The 20,612-nt window shown below is 59.6% G+C and overlaps 2 protein-coding genes across 5 annotated transcripts; one reads left to right on the forward strand and one right to left on the reverse strand.

Moving 5' to 3' along the window:
* Positions 1-35: 35 nt before the first annotated feature.
* LOC105478349 (F-box and leucine rich repeat protein 15) lies at positions 36-4,624 on the reverse strand. Of its 2 annotated transcripts, none has more exons than XM_071069208.1 (5): positions 4,614-4,624; positions 2,004-2,134; positions 1,677-1,830; positions 883-1,388; positions 36-372 (listed from the first exon to the last, which is right to left on the reverse strand). In XM_071069208.1, exons 2-5 carry the CDS (start codon positions 2,054-2,056, stop codon positions 183-185), a joined length of 903 nt encoding a protein of 300 aa, XP_070925309.1. In that variant the 5' UTR covers positions 2,057-2,134; positions 4,614-4,624; the 3' UTR covers positions 36-182. The 2 variants fall into 2 exon arrangements, with proteins under 2 accessions (XP_070925309.1, XP_011733826.1); XM_011735524.3 differs by lacking the exon at positions 4,614-4,624 and adding an exon at positions 3,762-3,994.
* Positions 3,146-20,529, forward strand: LOC105478348 (pleckstrin and Sec7 domain containing). Of its 3 annotated transcripts, none has more exons than XM_011735521.3 (18): positions 3,243-3,316; positions 4,417-4,475; positions 6,058-6,794; positions 7,060-7,162; positions 7,952-8,318; positions 8,947-9,375; positions 10,568-10,762; positions 10,916-10,996; positions 11,324-11,436; positions 12,036-12,094; positions 12,206-12,295; positions 15,892-15,935; positions 17,929-18,119; positions 18,212-18,282; positions 18,407-18,564; positions 18,732-18,876; positions 19,164-19,307; positions 19,719-20,529. In XM_011735521.3, the coding sequence occupies exons 3-18, from the start codon at positions 6,141-6,143 to the stop codon at positions 19,947-19,949; spliced, it is 3,075 nt and encodes a 1,024-aa protein (XP_011733823.2). In that variant the 5' UTR covers positions 3,243-3,316; positions 4,417-4,475; positions 6,058-6,140; the 3' UTR covers positions 19,950-20,529. The 3 variants fall into 3 exon arrangements, with proteins under 3 accessions (XP_070925308.1, XP_011733823.2, XP_011733824.1); XM_011735522.2 differs by lacking the exon at positions 3,243-3,316 and adding an exon at positions 3,500-3,530; XM_071069207.1 differs by lacking the exons at positions 18,212-18,282; positions 18,407-18,564; positions 18,732-18,876; positions 19,164-19,307; positions 19,719-20,529 and having other exon boundaries at positions 3,146-3,316; positions 17,854-17,980.
* The last annotated feature ends 83 nt before the right edge of the window (positions 20,530-20,612 follow it).

Here is a 20,612-nt window from a genome sequence, read left to right on the forward strand (position 1 = left end):
TCGAATCCCCTATCTTCAACAGGGCAGCACCAGGCAAGAGGGGGTAAAAAGCTCTTTATTTGAAGCTCCAGGGTGGGGCAGGGCACTGGCCTCTCACCAGAGGTCCCCACAGTTCAGGTTCCCTACAGCTCAGTGTCAGGCCCCAGCCACACAGTCCAGCTGTGCTCCGATTGGCAGGCGCGTCAGACCTGCAGGTTGACAAAAGGTGCGAAGCCAGCCATATCCTGCAGCAGCACCAGGGCCTGGTGCAGCGGCGGCTCCACGTCGATGTCCACGCCGCGCTTCCGCAAGCGGCTCAGGCTGGACTCCGCCACATGGTGGCAGTGCCGCACCCGCAGCGAGCGCAGCGCGGGGCAGTACTCGGCCAATGTCCTGAGGGAGGAGCAGGGTGAGGCTAGGGGCATGAAGCCACCACACCCTTGGTGGGGTAAGGTGGGAGCCCGGGCTCACTCAGCCTCGGACTGGCTCTGGCAAAATCCCAGTCTCCCTCCAGCTCGGGGCAGGGGCATACTTTTTCCGTCCCTACACAAGGGAGGCACCTGGATTGGCTTCCAGTGAGCTGGAGACTTCCCGTCTCATTTAAGGGGGGGAACTCGGCCCTCAGCTCCACCTAGGATTGCAAGGTTTCCCCCTTGTTGAAGAAAAGCCAGAAGTCGACTTTCTATGAAATCTCCCAATGTGTAAATATTGGTACAAAAAAGTTTTTAAACTATGGGCTCTCTGGCCTAGGCAACCCTAGAGGCCCTTTCTGTTCAGAATGGGGGTGCTGTGGTTTGCAGGAAGATTCAGAAGCCTCATTCCGGGCTTTTAACAACTACAGCCCGCCCCATACCAGCAGAGGCTAAGTGACTGCCCTCCTCCCGCCCCATCAGGCCCAGGCACCTGACACCGTCGCTTCCGACGCGGAGGCAGCCGGTGAGGTCAAGGTGCTGGAGTTCTGGGCAGTTCCGAGCCAACTCTTGAACCGCGGCGTCCCCCACGTTGGCGTTGACGGCCAGAGAGAGGCTACGGAGGCCAGCGCCGCGCCTCTGCGCCAGGTACACGATGGCCTCGTCCTTGAGCTGGCGGCAGGCGGTGAGATCCAGCTCCTCCAGGGCCGGGCAGCGGTCAGCGAGGCCGCGCAGCGCCAGCCCGTCCACCCAGTCACAGTGCGCGAGCGACAGGCGCTGCAGGCGTGGGCAGCCCTCGGCCAGCGCCCCAAGCGCCCGACGACTCAGTTGCCCGCAACCGCCCAGCGCCACACTCCGCAGCTGCGGATTACGCGCCAGCACCGGCACCAGGTCCTCGTCTGACAACCATTCGTGACACGGCGCCAGCGCCAGCTCCTGCAGCCCCTCGGCGTCCCGCAGCAGCCGGGCCAATGCGGCCCGCGGGATCTGCAGACCCACCTGCGGGCGGGGAGGCACCCCAACTCTCAGCCCGTCCCGCACTCCTCAGCCGCCTATGCGCCCCTGAGTTCTTTTCTGGCAGCCTCCTGCTCTCCCAGGAGAGACCTCACTCTCCCTCTGAGTCGCTACCCAGTACTTGCTCTTTTGGAGTACTCCCTGCTGCGTGGATCCCTCCCCGGGCAGCCCCGGCGGCCCAAGGGGGTCCAGAAGGGTATACTGTGGGGCTGGGGGCTGGGCTAGAGGCGGGGCGGTACCCAAGCAGGGGCGGGGCTTCAGCCCCCGGCTCACCTGCGCTGCATCGAAGCGACGCAGCCCGGCCAGGTGAAGCTGCACCAGCGCCCGGAAGGCCCGGCTAACGCGCTGCAGCCGGAGCAGCTGGCACAGCGGGACCCGGTTCAGGACGTGTGGGAGCAGCACATCTTCCCAGGGCAGGTCCAGGAGCCTGCGAGTAAAGGGGCGTTGGCACCGGCGTCCCGAGGCCACTATTACCTGCGAGTCCACCTCCGTTATGCTCCTGCGCCCCAGCTCCCAAGAGCGGCCCCCAGACCCAGCCCCGGCTCGGATACCCTACCGCAGGTTCGTCTTCCCTCTCTCGGCCCCTCCGGTACTCGGTACCTGACGGCTCCGGGCTCTTGCTCCCCTCCGGACGGCTCCATCGGTGGCTCCATCGGCTGTATATTGCGCGTGCGCAGTAAGATTTTCTCGCTTTGGCCTTGGAGTGGCCGTGCCAAACCCGCCTCCTTGGGCTGTAGAGATAGACCTATTCAATCGAGTGCCGTGTCACCGAGGATCCAATCTGAAAGCTTTTCGGGTAGACCCCGAAACACAGGCGGAACAGACCGGTGGTGTAACATTAGGCCTCGCCTTCTCAGCTACAGAGCTTGAGGCCCGAAGCTGGAGAATGCGGTGGGCATCAGAGACTGGCTTCTGTCGTCCTCTTGGGCCAGTAGCCGCCTCTGAGTGAAGTGATGATGGAAGGAGCAGGCAAGGCCAAACGCGGAGGGGGCGGAGCCAGGACTCCTAGGTTACCGGCCTCGCCTCTGCCCTCTGGTCGCGTTTACCGACTTTGAAAAACGGAGAGAAACTATCCAGGCTCTTACTGTCTGCCACGTAACAGGTGTTCAATAAGTAATTGTTGAAATAATGAATGAATGGGCGAGGCTATAATTTTTCCCTCATCAAGTAAACCTGCTCAAACCTCCCATTCCTGATTAATTGTGAAGAGCTATCCAGCCTCTTCCACTTCGTAACAGTTTGGGCCGCGTTTCTGCCGGGGGAAGAGAGACGTAGGGGGCGCAAATAAAGACTATATTTCCAACTGGGTCCCTTTCATTTCCTCCAAAGGTCCAGAGTCCTGAGAAGGAGGAGAGCTCAGCTCAGCCCGCCAGGGGTAGTGCTTCTCGGCTGGCCTTGGGTTTAGTTGTAGGGTCTGAGGCTGGGTCCGCCCTGGGGCAGTGACGCCCCAGACCTCTGGACTTGGCTTCAAGACTGCCTCTCACCGCGTCCCCACGTCCCAGTCCCAGGATCCGCTCCGGGGGACCCCAGGGGTAGTGCCTTCCCCCATCATCCACGGGATGAGTATGGGGGGATGTGAAGGACGCGAGGGCCGCTGCACCGCTGACGGTCTGGCGTTCCTTCGGTGCAACCGCTTCAGCTGGCTCATCACAATGAAAACCACTTCTCATCTGTTATCTCGTCAGGGCTTCGGGCACCTCTGAAAGGTGGGCAGGTCTATGCTATCTCTCCATTTTAAAGATGGGGAAACCGAGGCCCTGGAGAGGAGGCGCCTTGTCCAGAATCAAGCCAGACGGGAATAGAGAACCCAGACATCTGGTTTTCCCAGAATTCCTTCCACGTTTCCCCACCCCGCAAGGCAGCGAGAAGGGAGAAGCCAGTGGCGCGGAAGGACAAGAAAGGGGTCAAGTTAGGTGAGGGCTTGCTACCTCTTCTTCCTCAGCCTGCTTAGGGAGGGGGTAGCTAGGAGGACTGACCCCTGCAAAGATAGAACCACGTGAGCGCGCACCACCTCCGGCCGCGCGCCTCGTCCCCCCCCTTTGTTCGCGCCTCTGCGCCTGCGCAGTGCGACAAATCTGGCGCTGTCCCCTTCAGCACCACGCGGAGTCCGCGCCGCCCCTCCCCGCGGTGAGCCCCGCGCGCCCCCGCCTCGCACGTCCTCGCGCCCCCTGACTGCCCGAACAGACCCCTTCTTCCTTTCGAGGTCACCATCTGCCCTCCCTGGCCCTCCCAAAGAGAGTAGTTGCCATAGTAACTCGAGCGGCTCTTTCTTAAAATAGCAGGGTCCCCTTCTACCCTGGCCAAGGGCACAAGGGTTACCTGTCGCCCACGTCTTCCAGTCCCTAGGTCATCTCTTACCCCTGGGCAGGCGTGACGACACCTAACTCAGGCAGCAAGGAAGTTCTTCCTGAAATCTGATTTAACATCCCCCTGCTGCATCCTGGGGGGTGGTCACGGTTGGGTCTCCTGGGTCCGAGACTCAAAACCCCTGGCGGGTTCAAGACGGTGTTCCCTAGATCTCCTTTCCATAGTTGATGGTCTCCTGGACTTAGGGGGCGGGTCCAGTCTACACCCATACCGTGTGCTTGGCGCGGCCGCGTGCTCGTGGGGGCGGGAGCGCGTGTGGCATGTAACAGGTCATGTGGCAGCCTCCTAGGGACACGCGTGGGGTCTGGAGCGGGACACGCGTGTGCAGCCGGGCCTTACGTGTGGCTCAAGGGGCGGTGGGCGAGACAGACGTGGACACAAGTGGGGTGGGGCACGTCAGGGTCTGGGGAATAGAACCAGGGGTTCCATGCCCCCTCCTCCTTGTCTGGGGCGGGTCTTAGGTTGGCGGGAGAGCCCACCGGGGACCTAGCGACCAAGGGGGCTGGCAGCCTCCGGGGCTCCGGGCCCTGGGAGAGGGCGGGGGGTGGGGGGGGATTAGCGTTGCCTGAGCGGCGCGTAGGGGGTAGGGGGAGGGACTGAGAGGCGGGCGGGCCTGGAGCAAACGGGAGCTGCGCTGCCTTCACAGCTCAGCTGGGCCCAGCCTCTCCTCTGTCTCTCCTCGGTCCCAGCTCTGGGCGAGCAGCGGTGAGTACTGAGGTGGCATTGAGTTGGGGCTGCGCCGGGTATGCGCTGGGACCCCGTTGAGCTTCCAGAACCTGCCTGGCAGGGTTGCTACTCCTGACCTCTGCCCCTCCCCTGCATTGCCACCAGAGGCCCCTTTACCTGGTTCTGGTCTCTCCCGGATGGGATCTGTCTTACCCCTGGAGAGAGAGGGAGAGGAGAGGAATATGATGCAGATTCCCCTCAAGAGACCCTAGTAGGTGGGGGGGAGGGGAGGGTGTGTGTCCCTGCTTGAGTGTGTACATCTGTATGTGTACATCTGTATGTGTATGTGACTGTGAGCAGTAGGTCTCTGTGAGTGTCTGATACACCTGGACCTCTGTGTGCACTGGAGAATGACAGCCTGTGTATATATTTGGGTACCTCTTTGTGTCTTCCTGTTTGATGATGGTGTGTGTGTAAAACAAGCATGTGCCTTTTCATTACACACATATTTGTTATGACTATGAGAGTGCATGAGGGTGTGTCTTTGAGCAGTGTGTGTGTGTCTGTGTCTGTGTGTGCCAGAGGGTGTTGCCTATGAATGTGTTTAACTGTGTACTGACATATTTGTCCTTATGAATGTGTGTGTGTGCATGTGTGTCTGTGTATGTGTGTGCCTGTCTGTACCTGTATGAAGAAAAGAATGTCCCTGGCCGGGTGCGGTGGCTCACGCCTGTAATCCCAGCACTTTGGGAGGCGGAGGCAGGTGGATCTCCTGAGGTCAGGAGTTCAAAACCAGCCTGGACAACATGGTGAAACTCTGTCTCTACTAAAAATACAAAAATTAGCCAGGCGTAGTGGTGGGCGCCTGTAATCCCAGCTATTCGGGAGTCTGAGGCAAGAGAATCACTTGAACCTGGGAGTCAGAGGTTGCAGTGAGCCGAGATAGCACCATTCCACTCCAGCCTGGTCACAGGGGTGAAACTCTATCTCAAAAAAAAAAAAAAAAAAAAAAAAAAGAAGAAGAAGAAGAAGAAGAAGAATGTCCCTTTCCCATTCAGTATGTATATATTGGGGGTAGGACCCTCTGCTCAGGCCTTTCTCCCCACTTCCATGCTGTGCCTCTCAGCCCTCCAGCATCCCTATATAACCCCTGTTCTTCTTCCCTCTCCTTCCAGGAGGCCTGAGTTTCCCTTCCCTGAGTGAGAAGCCTCCATAAGAGAGACTATAGGGGTCACAGGGCGGTATGATGGTGACAGCTGGCTGACACCCCTTCTCCAAAGGGTGGAGTACCAACTTCCCCCATTCCAGAAGTAGCTCCAAAGTGCCATAAGAACTCCGGGCTCACTCAACTTCTGAAGTTGCTTCCTCTGTCCTCCCAGGGTGATGCTCAGGGCCCCAGGCAGAAGGAAAGGAGCCAGGGGCCCACCGGGTGTATAACTCTTTTCTCCTCAGGCCTCTATGGAAGTAGCCCCCAGGCGTGGGATCAGTGATCCCATATTACCAGGATGAGCTAGGCCCCTGGTACTCAGAGGCCCCAGCCAACCTTCCCTTCCCTATCTCTGCTGTCCTGTCCATCTAACTCCTTGGCAGTTCACCTCATGCTCCCCTTCCTCTTTTACAGGCCTGTCTGAAGAGCATGCAGCCCCCTTACTCCCCGCCTGGCCTCGCCATCCCTGCCCCCCCAGCCTGACCCCCGGCCCCAGCATGGCCCAGGGTGCCATGCGCTTCTGCTCGGAAGGCGACTGTGCCATCTCCCCACCACGATGCCCACGCCGCTGGCTCCCCGAAGGCCCAGTGCCCCAGAGCCCCCCAGCCAGCATGTATGGCAGCACAGGCTCCTTGCTACGGCGAGTGGCAGGTCCAGGTCCTCGAGGCCGGGAACTGGGACGTGTGACAGCACCCTGTACACCTCTGCGTGGCCCCCCCTCACCCCGTGTTGCTCCCTCACCCTGGGCACCCTCTTCACCCACTGGGCAGCCCCCACCCGGGGCCCAGAGCTCTGTGGTCATCTTCCGCTTTGTGGAGAAGGCCAGTGTGAGGCCACTGAATGGGCTACCTGCTCCCGGGGGCTTGAGTCGGAGCTGGGATCTGGGGGGGGTTTCTCCTCCCAGGCCCACCCCAGCCCTTGGGCCTGGCTCCAACCGGAAGTTACGGCTGGAGGCATCCACATCAGACCCACTCCCCGCCAGAGGAGGCTCCGCCCTACCTGGCAGCCGGAACCTTGTACATGGGCCGCCAGCCCCACCCCAGGTTGGAGCAGATGGCCTTTACTCCTCTCTCCCCAATGGGCTTGGGGGCCCCCCTGAGCGCCTGGCCACACTCTTCAGAGGACCTGCTGACACTGGATTCCTGAACCAGGTATGCAACTTCCCCTGGGCTCCCGGGGCCCCCAGTGTAGGGGCAAGGCTTAACCTCCTGTCAGACATGGGCTTGTCTGCTGTTCACTCTGAATCCTTTAATCTGTCCTAAATCTGCCTCTCTCTTGCCCTCTGTGTTTGTCTCTGTGTCTCTGCACCTCCATCTCTGTCCCTGCATGTTTTAATTTCTGTTTCTGTCCCATATTCTTGTGTCCTTGTATGTCTGGTTTTATCTCTGGGTGCCTGTGTCTCCCTCCTTGGCTCAGGGGGATACCTGGTCCTCCCCCCGGGAAGTTTCCTCTCATGCCCAGAGAATCGCTCGAGCCAAATGGGAATTCTTCTATGGCTCCTTGGACCCCCCCAGCTCAGGTAAGGCCTGGGACTGAGGCAGAGAGAACAGGGCAGGACCTTCCCCGCAGCAACTGAGACTCAGTAGGGAGCCCTCCTTCAAACTTCCCCTAATCCTTGGAATTGGCTCTTGAGTCAGCCAATGTCTCCCCAGGCCTCAACCTTTCCATCTGCGCTATGATGGGAGGCTGGAGGATAGGGACTGGGTGGGACACCTGGAGGAAGCTGAGTAATGGAGGGAGGGGATGGCAGGATATTGAAGGGCATTCCATGGAGTAGAAGAGAGGCTCAGCAGGGCTCAGTGGCCCCAGCATTTTTGGAGGCCAAGGCAGGAGGATTGCTCAAAGCCAGCAATCCAAGACCAGCCTGGGCAACATAGCGAGTCTCTACAAAAAATTTAATTAGCTGGATGTAGTGGTGTGCACTTATAGTCCCAACTACTGGGGACGCTGGGTTGGGAGGATCCCTTGAGTCCAGGCGATCAAGGCTGCAGTGAGTTATAATTGCACCACTGCACTTCAGCGTGACACAGTGAGACCCTGTCTCAAAAAAGAAAGAGAGAGAGAGAGAGAGAAAGAAAGAAAAAGACTAGTCTTCCCCCAGTTCCTCAAAGCCATTTGACAAGAACTTGATTTAAAATGAGCTCCACTGGCACCAGGAACAAGCTAAGTTTGTAGCAGGAGGAATGGTGGCTAGACAGTGAGAGAACTTCCTGCCAATATGAGGCAGTGGGCAGAGCTCCTACAGCAGGATTAGGACAGGGAGCTGACGTGGATAACCTCCTGACCTGGATGCCTATGCACACTACAGGTGCTAAGCCCCCAGAGCAGGCCCCCCCATCTCCACCTGGGGTGGGCTCAAGGCAGGGCTCTGGGGTGGCTGTGGGGCAAGCGGCCAAGTACTCAGAGACAGACCTGGACACGGTGCCCCTGAGGTGCTACCGCGAGACTGACATCGATGAGGTGCTGGCTGAGCGGGAGGAGGCTGACTCGGCCATTGAAAGTCAGCCCAGCTCTGAGGGTCCACCAGGCACTGCCCACCCACCTGCCCCACGGCCCGGCCTACGCCCTGACCCTCATCCCAGCCTCGGCAGTGGCAATGAGGATGAGGACGAGGATGAGGCAGGCGGGGAAGAAGATGTGGATGACGAGGTGTTTGAGGCCTCTGACGGGGCCCGGTGAGTGGGGGAGTGGGGGAAGGAAGTGGCTTCCCATTGGCATACAGGCAGAGCGGGGCTCAAAGGGCTTGGGATAGAGATGGGTGTGGGCATGGTGTATAGCAGGAGATTCTAGACAGAGGCCTGAGGCTTGGCAGAACACTGGGGATGTGGGAAGCAAAGAGGCCAGGGGTTCAAGCAGAACAGGGGGCAGGGTGAGAGGCCAAAGGCCGCAGTCAAGCCCAGGATCACAGGAGCATGAGTCCAGATCCTGGTGGGAGAGTGGGGAGTGTGGGGACATTCCTTTCCGTCTCACACCCCAGTGTCGCTTGGAGCCTCATCTTCTCCTAAGATGTTGCCAGAAATAGAAATGGGATGGCAGGAGGGAAGCGGATCAGGGAAAATGAGGAGAAAGGGAGATTAGCAGGGAGGGAGGGGACTGGGTGCTGGGGACTGGTAGGGCTGGTGTGCCTCAGGGGGCACTGAATAGCTTGGTCCCCTACCCTGGAGGCTCTTTTTTGTTAGTGGGCAGGAGCCAGTGAAAAGGAGATGATAATCCCCTAAGCAGAGTCAGTGTGAGAGTTCAGTGAAATTCTGCCCGAGCCCTGTAATCTGGGCCCCTAATCAGAGATTTTCCCTGCCCCTGCAGGCCAGGGAGCCGGATGCCTCTCAAGTCACCTGTGCCCTTTCTACCTGGGACCAGCCCTTCGGCTGATGGGCCTGACTCTTTCAGTTGTGTGTTCGAAGCCATCCTGGAGTCACACCGGGCCAAAGGCACCTCCTATACCAGCCTCGCCTCGCTGGAGGCCTTGGCCTCACCTGGCCCAACCCAGAGCCCCTTCTTCACCTTTGAGCTGCCTCCCCAACCCCCTGCCCCCCGGCCTGACCCACCAGCTCCCGCCCCACTTGCCCCTCTTGAACCGGATTCTGGTACCAGCTCTGCTGCTGATGGTCCTTGGACACAGAGAGGGGAGGAGGAGGAGGCAGAGGCCAGAGCCAAGCTGGCCCCAGGGAGGGAGCCCCCTAGTCCCTGCCACTCAGAGGACAGCCTTGGGCTGGGTGCAGCACCCCTTGGCAGGTAAGTAATTCCTTTTGTCCCTCAGACTTGAGGCCCCCAGGGCTCCAGAAACAGCTGCTGTAAGGGACAGATCCTGAGTGTGAGGATTAGTTTATATTCCTGACCCCTGAGTAGGGGTGGTTAGGGGATGCAGATCCTGTTTTCCCATTTGGAGGACTACTGCCATTAGCTGTGAGGAGGAGTCCCTCACAGCGCCTCTCTTGGTCTCAAGTCCAGTGGCTTGAGAAAGCATGATTCAGCATTGAAGGATCCCCGGAGAATACCCTTCTTGCTCTCCTGGAGGGCTCTTTCTTCCCTTGGCAGAGTCTTTAGCCTGCTCAGAATTCTTGTGATCTTACCCCCACCCAGCCTGGAGGCTTCACCAAAGATGCAGCCACCAGCCTCTCCCACTGCCTCCCTCCCATGTCGCCCCTGCCCAATCAGGCATCTCTCGTCCAGCTCCAGGAAGTCCTTTCACAGTCTAACCTTTCTGCTCTCCCCTCTGCCAGCTACCCTCTCAGTCATGGAAGCCATGGCAACAGGAGGGGGTGGCCAGGGAGACAGGGTTGCCTAGCAACCAGGAGTTTCCGGCCTCTGTCTCTAGGGTGACAGGTGGCTTTGCGAGTAGAGCAGCTGGGGTGGGAAGGGGAGGAGAGAAAGGGAATGAGGGTGCGCACCCTGACCCTTAACCCCCTAACTCCAGAGCCTGCTTCTGTGTAGGTAGAGGGGGAGCACCAAGGAGAGGCTCCTCTCCCTAAAAGGCAGGAGGGGGAAAGCCTTCGGACCAGTATCCCTGCTGCCCTCAAATCTTTCCCTGACCCTCCACAGTTCCTCCGTAGTAGCCCATCTATTCCACCTTTGTCCATAGTCTAAGAGACAAAGGACTATTTTCTGTGTAGGGCCAAGGTGGGAACAGATAATCTACATCTAATAGCAAATGTAGGCCCCTGGGAGCTTGGGGAAGCAACCAGAACTCCCACAGCAGCAAGATGGATGTGGGTTAGATTTAAGGCAGGACTTCCACAGAGAGGTGGTAATGATAGAGTAGGCTGATGGAGAGAATCTAATCTCCTTCCCAGGGAAAAAGAAGAATGCTTTCCCATGTCCCTCCACTCCCTCCCCTTCTCCACCTTCTGCGCCTGGAGGCAGAAGGAGGGTCTGGATGGCTCCTAAGGACCCTGCCCCAGCCTGAGCTGGTGTTCTATCCCGGCAGCGAACCACCCCTGAGCCAGCTGGTGTCCGACTCAGACTCAGAGCTGGACAGCACAGAGCGGCTGGCCCTGGGAAGCACAGACACCTTGTCCAATGGGCAGAAAGCAGACCTGGAGGCTGCACAGCGCCTGGCCAAGAGACTGTACCGACTAGACGGCTTCAGGAAGGCTGATGTGGCCCGGCACCTTGGCAAGAAGTAAAGCCACTAGGCTGGGACTGAGGATGGGGGCAGAGGGAGTGCATCCTGAAGGCAGCTTTCCATCTAATGTCCCCAGGTCATTGGGTAATCCCCACCTGACCCCTTGCGCTTCCCCTTGAGACCCTACCTGTCTCTCTATCCTGCCCACAGCAATGACTTCAGCAAACTGGTGGCTGGGGAGTACCTCAAGTTCTTTGTCTTCACGGGCATGACTCTGGACCAAGCTCTCAGGTGGGTGTTGACCCTTTGGAGGACAGCCCCCACTCTCCAGGCTTCATGTTAGGGCCCCAGGATGCCTCCTCTGAGCCCCTCTGTCCCCCACAAGCTGTCCTGACCTCACCCTTCCCGAGCTGGCTGGGCATGACCAAGGTCCAGAGCTGCCTGGTAAAGGGACCTTGGGTAGGGGTGATGGGTGAATGGTCAGGGTGCATACCCTCATCCCCTTTCTCTCCTCCCCTTCCCACCCCAGCTGCTCTACTCTCAAAGCCACCTGTCACCCCAGAGACAGAGGCCAGAAACTCCTGGTTGCTAGGCGACTCTCTCTTGCCCCTTCCCCAGGGTGTTTCTGAAGGAGCTGGCCTTAATGGGTGAGACCCAGGAACGAGAGCGCGTGCTGGCCCACTTCTCCCAGCGATACTTCCAGTGCAATCCTGAAGCCCTGTCCTCAGAGGGTGAGGAGTTCCGAGAGCAGGGGGGTTCTTAGCTGGCCACAGAGGCAAAATGGGCTGGGCCCTGTGTGTGTATACAAGAGCATGAGTGTGTGTACAGCAGGGAATAGATATACATGTGTGTAGGCATGTGAACTTGCATGTGTGCAGACAGTGCTGTCATGGCTGCATGTATGTGGAACTATACATGTGGGCAGGCATATTGCTAGGGTTGAGTGTGCTGTGAAGAGGCAGGAGTTTGCATGCCTGTGCAGGCCAGTGCTTGGCTGGAGTGGGGTTTCTGTTTGACTGCCCTGGTCTATAGGACTGTGCTGCGGTTCACTTTCTTGTGGTCCAGGCTTAGAGGCAAGGGAACGTTGGGGCAACTAGTGGGCAGCCCTCAGTACCTGAGGAAGCCAGGGACGGATCCTGAGAAGAGGGCTAGGTCCTTGCTGAGGGATCTATTGGAAGAGGAGCTCTTTGTAGGGAGGGTTCACTAATGGGGTTCAGGAGGTAGGAGGTTGCCGGCCAAAGCAGGTGGAGATGAACTGGGAGGTTGGGGAATATGGCTGTGGGAAGGGTCCCTGGGAGGCAGCCAAGGCTGAAAGTCAGCTCTCCCCTAGACGGCGCCCACACTCTGACCTGTGCGCTCATGCTGCTCAACACCGATCTCCACGGCCACGTGAGTGGGGGCCGGGCGGGCAGGAGCCAGAAAACAAACCCCTGGCCAGACATTCAGGACCTGGGAGGCCAAGGGCCCTCCAAACTCACAGGCTTCTGTTGCCTCCCTTAGAACATCGGGAAGCGCATGACCTGCGGGGACTTCATCGGGAACCTGGAGGGCCTCAATGACGGCGGCGACTTCCCTAGGGAGCTGCTCAAGGTGGGGGGCGGGGCAGGGTAGAAGTTGCTGGAGGGGAAGGATGGAGGACCCAGTCGGCGACGGAGTCCGGAGTCCAAGGGAGGGCAGGGCTGGGGCTTGCCGGCCCCCGCTACTGCCGCGGGATCCTGGGCTCTCGTGACTCAGCCTGGGGACCACCCCCTCCCCCGGCCCCACGCGCAGGCTCTCCCGGAACATGGCGCACATGCGTGCGGTCGCGGCTGCGCGCGGTGGGGGAGGGGACCCGGTTCTGGAAAACACGCGAGCAGGCGGCCCAGGCCCCTGCATTTGCCTTCATCAGTTCCCCTCCTCCAGTGTGTGCTGGGGTGGAAGGCGGGAGTTGCGGGGGTCCCTTCACGGGGCCGGGATTGAGTGGGGGTACACTCCACACTGCTCCCCCGCCGCGTGGACAGCCAAAAAGACCCTCCTGGTGCTGCTGCACTGCAGGGACCCAGAGGGAGAGGGGCCTGAGATGGACTAAGCTTTTCCAAGGTCTGGCAGCGAGTTAGCGCAAAGCTGGAGCCAGAAACTGCTTTCTGGCTCCCTGTGAGCAGGCCCCGTTCCCAGGCGCCAGCTCCATGACCCACAACTGAGGGGTCAGATACGTAGGGGCTGGTGCCGGTGGGAGAAGGGAACGGCTCGTCCAATGGGTTCACTCTTCTCCCTGATGTGGTGGTAGTTTATCCAGGGAGGCCTGGACTCACTTGAAGAAACCCCCAGGCTTGGACAAAGGTGTCTCTGCGCCACTACATACATGTAACAGCACAGGAGTGTCCCAGGGCGTGTCTGTGAGCTTGGGGTGCTGGGCTTCTGAGTTTGGGGTGTATCCGAGAGGGAAAGTCCATGGTGAGCTGGGGTGTATGCTTGAGTTGAGTTGCATCTGTGTGCCCGGGCGTCGTGAATCAAGGGTTTGTATGGCTTGGTGTGTTTGTGTTTTAGGGCTTACGATTTAGAGTGTGTGTCTGAGTTGGGGTGTAGGCTGGATGTTTATGTGTGGTGGGGTGTACATCTTCGAATTGGCCGTGTCTGAGGTATGCCATATGCCTCTGAGTAGGGGGTGTATGTTTGTGAGCTAAAGATTGTAAGTTTTGAAGTGTCCATTTGAATGGGTAGTGTCTGCGAGTTGGGGTGACCGTGAACTGGTGCGTCTGGTTTGTTGGGGTGTACGTCAGAATCGAGGTGCGTTACGTGACTTGGGATCTATATATGGGGGGTATCTGCGGGTGAGCTGCATGAAGTCGGGGCTGCTCCTTCCCTGCCTTCGTCCTCCCTCGGGGCCCCTCTTGGCTCAGTGGAAAAGGGCCCCAGGGAAGCGGTCCGACCTCTCGCCTCCCACCACCCCAACCCAGACGAGCCAGAAGGGAGTTCCAGACCCTGCTGGGTCCGCCCAGCGTCACAGCCCCAGGCATAGCCGCGCTCCCAGCCTCCCCGGAGCTGCCACCCACGCTGGCCTCCCCAGGCTCCTCCCAGTGGCCGCGCGGGGAGGGCCCCCTTCGCGATCCGGCGCCTCCATTTCATGCGATCCCCGCCCCCCGCCCTCGCCCTCCCCTTCCCGTCGGTGCCCCCCTCCCGCTGTAGCCCAGCCGCAGAGCAGACAGCGCCGCCACCGCCGCGCACTCTGTGTGTCCCTGAGAGCCGGGCCGGCTCGGGCCGGGCCGCGCCGCTCGCGCTGGCTGTCGGGGGAGCGGTCCGCGGGCCGTCCGGGCGGCCCGGGGGCCGAGGGCGGGCGGGGGCATGGCCGGGGGCCTCGGCGCGCCGGCCGGGCCAGCATGATCGGCGTCAACAGCATCCACAGCAGCGCCGGGCGGCTGCGCTCGCGCTCGCTGTGCTCCGTGCGCTACGGGCGCACCCACCGCGGCGCGGAGACCCTGTGCTACGGCTGGCCGCAGCGCTCGCGCAGCCTCAAGCCGGTGCTCTACACCGACCTGGTGGTCAGCCGCCTGCAGAGCCGCAAGAAGAAAAAGGCGGTGAGGGCGTTGGGGCCGCGGCCCACGCCAGGCTGGGGGGCGACTGAGGGGGCGGCTTGAGGGAGGCACCGAGGGCGGCGCGAACCGAGGGCAGCGCCTGGTAGGCTGGTAGGGACAGAGGTCAGGGGCAGCCAGAGGTGGGCACGGGCTGGGGGGCAGGGAGGGCACAGACCCTGGGACCAAGGTGGGCCTCACAAACCGAAGAGGGTTTTCTAGATTGAATATGACTTGCGGCCCACCGATGGGGTTCGGGGCCCTCAAAGGAGGTGTGGTGGTGCGCCGAAGGGGTCCTGAGACAGGGCAGGGGATGAACTAGAAGGCTGGAGGCAAGGATTGCAGGTTGGATCTTGGTGGACGCTTCTGCTTTCTGGCCAGAGAGTTGGTGAGTGAGGATTAAGGGTCTGAGCCATGCTGGGTTTTGACTGGGTGTGTGCTGGAAGGTCTATGTGTTGATTTGCCTTGGTTGTGCTGGGGGCGGTGGAGCGGGGGTTGGAGGCTGTGGGGTACACCCATCCCCAGACAAGGGTGTGAACAGTGTGTGCCCAGTTGGGATGCCTGGTTTGCCGTGTGGCTGGGCATGGCCGTGGGCAGTGAGAGAGTCAGAGACTGGTTTGTTGGGAGGAGTGAAGGGGAGGCTGTGTCCCATCACAGGGAAGTTGCCAACGTCACCACTGCACCCAGCTCACATGCAGGCAGCATCACACGCCACACAGCCCAACATGCACATGCTGGGGACACACCCACTCACGGACAGGCTGACGGAAGTACCCCCACAGTTGGAGGCGCTGGCGTGGACCCATGTTCCAGGCCACTCCAGAGAAGAGGGGACCCCGTGCCACTCCTGGAGCCTGTTCTCTCTTCTGACCACCCCGGAACCACCAAATGTCCCCAGGCCAGCTGGATAGAGGGGAAGTGACTGGTTCACATCACACAGAGTTTGGGCTATGCAGGAATTGGAAGCTAAAACCACTGCTTTTTAGATGAGTGTTCGCTCTCTGGTGAGAAAGTGTGCACATGGGCAGGGCACTGGACCACCCTGGCATTTGGCTTGTTGGGGCTGTCAGGGTTAGGGGGAGGCCTCAGCTTGTCTTGGTGTTGGGAGCCATGATAGTGTGCTCTCTATTAGTGAAGAAAGGTGCTGAGAGGGCGAGTCCTCTATCCTGGGGTCGCAGTTTCCCCATATGCTATGTGTGGGCTCATCCTGTGGAAAGAGGCCAGAGCCCATGGTTGGGGGAAGGGGAATTTCTTGGGCTGCTTTTCCCCATTCCCTCCAGGGCTGTGCTTCTCCAGCCCAGGATCTGAGCAGGACAGCCCCTTAACAACAATAAAGATAATAATAGCAACAACCATTTACTGTGCGTCAGCCTTGTGCCGGGATGCCCTGTGCTAACTGCCTGTGCCCACATGTTACTACGTTTGTTCCTCTCCATGGATACTTGCCCAAAGTCATGCAGCTCAGGTGGTGGAGCCGGGCCTGGGTCTCCATTCTGGAGCCTGTGTTCTTGGTCATTATATCCTGCTGCCCTTTGCCCTTAGTTCTGGCTCGTCTCCCAAGTGAGAGGGGAAGGCTCTAATCTCTGACACTGGGGTACTGACCCACAACCCCCTAATTTGTTTCCCCCACCCCCCCAGGCCTTGTACAGCTCCATCAAGAATGAGAAGCTGCAGTGGGCCATGTGAGTCCCGGGGCTGTGTGGTGGGGCTAAGATGGGGCATGGGGAAGGGGCTGCCTGGGGAGGCTGAGAGAGCTGGGGTGGGCCCTGGGTGGGGCAGGGGAGGAGAGTGAGAGGCCATGAGAGGCAGTGAGGCTGCCTCACTTCCTTCTTTGGAGATATCTGCCTGAATTTGGGGTTCTGTATCTTGTCTCTAGCTGGGTTGTTATGACAAGTGGGTTGGGGTGGGAGGAGAGGTGCTGAAACATCAAAGGGAGGTCCCCTGGCAACCCTAGTGGAAAAGCAGAAGCCTCTGGAAGCAGGGCCTTGACCAGCAGCACAAGAGGCCCTCTCAGGTCCTAGGGAGCCCAGATGTCACAGAACAAAACAAGTAACCATGCTGTCTGTTCTTGGCAGCCTCCAATAGAAACATAGAGACTCAGCCGTGCGCGGTGGCTCATGCCTGTAATCCTAGCACTTTGGGAGGCCAAGGCGGGTGGATCACGAGGTCAGGAGATTGAGACCATCCTAGCTAACATGATGAAACCCTGTCTCTACTGAAAACACAAAAAATTAGCCGGGCGTGGTGGCGGGCACCTGTAGTCCCAGCTACTCAGGAGGCTGAGGCAGGAGAATGGCGTGAACCCGGGAGGCGGAGCTTGTAGTGAGCCGAGATTGCACCACTGCACTCCAGCCTGGGCAACAGAGCAAGACTCCGTCTCAAAAAAAAAAAAAAAGAAAGAAAAGGTCGGGTGCGGTGGCTCACGCCTGTAATCCCAGCACTTTGGGAGGCCGAGGCTGGAGGATCACGAGGTCAGGAGATCGACACCATCCTGGCTAACACGGTGAAACCCCGTCTCTACTAAAAATACAAAAAAATTAGCCGGGCATGGTGGCAGGCACCTGTAGTCCCAGCTACTCTGGAGGCTGAGGCAGGAGAATGGCGTGAACCCGGGAGGCAGAACTTGCAGTGAGCCGAGATTGCGTCACAGCACTCCAGCCTGGGTGACAGAGCGAGACTCCGTCTCCAAAAAAAAAAAAAGAAAAAAAAGAAAAGAAAACAGAAACATAGAGACTCATAAGTATGTCTTGGAAGAGCCTAGTCTGAGGGAAGAAATCCAGTTTGGGCCTTGGGGTCCCCAGTCTGAGGGTAGAGGTCTTATTTTCACAGTTCATAGATCACTCACATTTGCTTTTATCCACTGAGACTCCCTCACTGCCCAGTTAGCTGGGAGTTCCCAGTCACTGGAGATCTCAGGGGAGGCACAGCTCAGGATTAGGGTGCAGGGGGCGACTGGGGAAGGCTTTTGGAGGGTTGAGACTGGGGCCATGAAGTTGGGCCAGCATTTGGGAAGAGGAAAGGGGAAGTTGGAATTTGGGAGGCAAAGGTGTGGTGGCTGAAATGAGTATGGGGTGGGGAACCAATGAAGGCAGGCCTGGCTGGGATGGAAAAAAACAGTGTTGGGGGAGATGCAGTATAGGCTCCATATGGGAGGCAACAGGGAGCTACTGCAGGTTCTTGAGCAAGGGAGTGACAAGATAGAATCCGATTTTTTCTTTGACTGAGCCTGTAGACCAGGATGTATGGGGTTGGGGTGGGGGCGGCACTAGGAAGCTACTTCTTCCATCTGCTACCATTTAGCCACAAGCCATGAGCAAAGCCCGGGGCTGGATGTGGTTGAGCTAGCAGAGGCAGACCCGGGGATGTCCTGGTGGAGAAGGGCGTGAGGGCTGCGGGTGTGCAGCAATGGAGAGGATAGTGCTGGCCCTACTTAATAGGAGGAAGGGACAGTGGTAGCTCTAGGCTGGGGAACTCTGAGGGAAGTGCCCTGCTCTGAGGGGGCAGAACCACACATTGGGGAGGTGTGATCTGAGGCTGGAGACATGACAGGACCCTCAGGTTGAGCCCCCCAAGCCACAAACACTGGGGGAGCTTTTCCAGGGCAGGCAGAGGCCAGAACTGAAGCGGGGGTCACGGCTCCACGGCCAGCCCCCTCTGAGGTGATCACACCTGCAGAGACGAGGAGGAGCTGAGACGCTCTCTGTCTGAGTTGGCCGACCCCAACCCCAAGGTCATCAAGCGGATCAGCGGGGGCAGTGGCAGCGGCTCCAGCCCTTTCCTGGACCTGACTCCCGAGCCCGGGGCTGCTGTCTACAAGCACGGGGCCCTGGTGCGAAAGGTGCATGCAGACCCTGACTGCAGGAAGAGTACGTGGCTGAGTGGCGGGGGGGTGGCGTCTGGGGGATGGATGGGAGTGGGCCTGTTCCAGGGTCCCCTGACCTGTCTTTTCTCTCTGCAGCACCTCGGGGCAAGCGGGGCTGGAAGAGCTTCCACGGGATCCTCAAGGGCATGATCCTCTACCTGCAGAAGGTGTGGGGCCAGGCCAGGGGGCTGGGGCTGGGACTGAGTTGGCTGGTGGGTGATGGATGGGTGGGAATAGGTGGGGCTGGGCCAGGCTGCTTTTGGGGCCAGGATAAGATGGGCACCCCTGCAGGAGGAGTACAAGCCTGGGAAGGCCCTTTCAGAGACGGAGCTCAAGAATGCCATCAGCATCCACCATGCCCTGGCCACTCGTGCCAGTGACTACAGCAAGAGGCCCCATGTCTTCTACCTGCGCACAGCCGACTGGCGGGTCTTCCTCTTCCAGGCCCCGTGAGTGCCCTCCTCCTGCCCATCCTGGACCCCTTCCCCCACCTCCCATCCTGCTCCCCTCCCTGTCTCTGGATTTCATTCCTTCTCAGGCCACACTTGAGCCAGGACTGGCATCCTGGGACAGAAACCCTGGGCCCAGGTCCCAAGGGGCTGTGATTTCTCCCCAGGAGCCTGGAGCAGATGCAGTCCTGGATCACACGCATCAATGTAGTAGCCGCTATGTTCTCTGCGCCCCCCTTCCCAGCTGCTGTTAGCTCCCAAAAGAAGTTCAGCCGCCCTCTCCTGCCCAGCGCTGCCACCCGCCTCTCCCAGGTAGCCCCAGCTCTGTCCACCTGGTGCCAGTGGGATGGAGGGGGTTAGGCTCAGGCCCACTGCACTCAAGGCTGCTGTGTATGATCGTGGAGATGTCCCCTGCACCAGGATGCTGGCCACAGGGGTGAGCAGGGGCTGAAATCCAGCCCCCACTGGGTCCCACTTGCCAGCTGGGAACCCAAACATAGTGTTTGTTTGTCCAAAGGAAGGGGCATCTTTTTAAAAATCTGCACAGAGGCACTATATAGGGCAGAGTGACCATGGCCATGCCTCCCCCTGGCCACTAGGAGGAACAGGTGCGGACCCACGAGGCCAAGCTGAAGGCCATGGCAAGTGAGCTGCGGGAGCACCGAGCCGCCCAGCTGGGCAAGAAGGGCCGGGGCAAGGAGGCTGAAGAGCAGCGGCAGAAGGAGGCCTACCTGGAGTTTGAGGTGAGCCTCCCTGCCTGCGCCTCTGTCCACACACGCAGGCCCACACTAGGGTGAAGGGCATGGACTCTAAGAGTGGAACCGGCTGGAGGTCCTTGGGCAGGTTGCTTAATCTAAGCCTCAGTTTCCTCCTCTGTGCAAGAAGGATAACATTTGACACCCACTGGGGTTTCGAGGTGAAGCATATGTCAAGCGTGCCGTTTCCCCAGCTCTAGTAAAGGCTCAAGACACATTAGGTTACAGATGATGGTCCCAGGAGAGCCCAGAGAGGGTACCAGCCTGCATGGGACCATCCCACAGTCCTGGCCGGGCACCTGCCATCTCCTGCCCTGCTGGCAGCCCTCCCTGGTCCAGATGGGGGGGTGGGCAGAAGGCAGAGAACAGGCTCTCACAGCTCCTGCCCCTCTGCCTCAGAAATCCCGCTATAGCACCTATGCAGCGCTGCTTCGGGTCAAGCTGAAGGCAGGCAGCGAGGAGCTGGATGCAGTGGAGGCAGCACTAGCCCAGGCCGGGAGCACAGAGGACGGACTCCCTCCTTCTCACTCCAGTCCCTCCCTGCAGTCCAAACCCTCCAGCCAGCCCCGGGCTCAGCGTCACAGCTCAGAGCCTCGGCCAGGGGCAGGCAGTGGGCGGCGGAAGCCCTGAGATGAGGTTTGGGGTGGGGGGTGCCTGCTGGGCACCTGCAGGATGACATGGCTCTGCCTGAGCCCGGGCCGGCCTCGGGCCACCCACGAGGGCCTCCCGGTCTAGGGCCCGACCGCGCCGGACGCGGTGTCCGGGGCAGGGCAGGGCTGGGGCCTGGGCCTCAGGAGCCTAGGCTAGGGGCACGTCCGAGAGCCCCTTTTTGTGATAATGTTTTGCACTTTTTCGTACAGGGTGGGCGGGGGTGGGAGGGGCTAGCGCCCCTGAACTTTTGATGCTTTTTTTTTGTGTGGGAGAGGCCTGATGCCATTTCTGCTTTCTGCTGAGACCACCCCACCCTGACACCAGCAGTCCCCCTTCTGTCCTGGGGCCTGGCTTGGACAGAGACCAGGATTTGGGGCTGAGCTGGTTTCCCCTCCTTCCTCCCCAAGGGCTCACCCTCTCTCTTGCTGGAGGTGGAGGAAGGGCGTCCATGCCAAGGCCCCATACCTGGGCCGGGGGCAGCACGACCTGGCTTTCCCCGCTTCAGTGGGCCTTGCCCTTTGTACAGCCTCCACCCCCATTAAAATTGCTCTGGACTTGCTGGCTGGGCCTCATCCTTCTCTTCTCACCATGCCTGGCGTGTGGGCAGGATGGGTAGCTGGTTCCAGGGACAAGAGTCACATC

Source organism: Macaca nemestrina, chromosome 9 (assembly GCF_043159975.1).
Source record: "Macaca nemestrina isolate mMacNem1 chromosome 9, mMacNem.hap1, whole genome shotgun sequence".
In the NCBI taxonomy this organism is placed as follows: domain Eukaryota; kingdom Metazoa; phylum Chordata; class Mammalia; order Primates; family Cercopithecidae; genus Macaca; species Macaca nemestrina.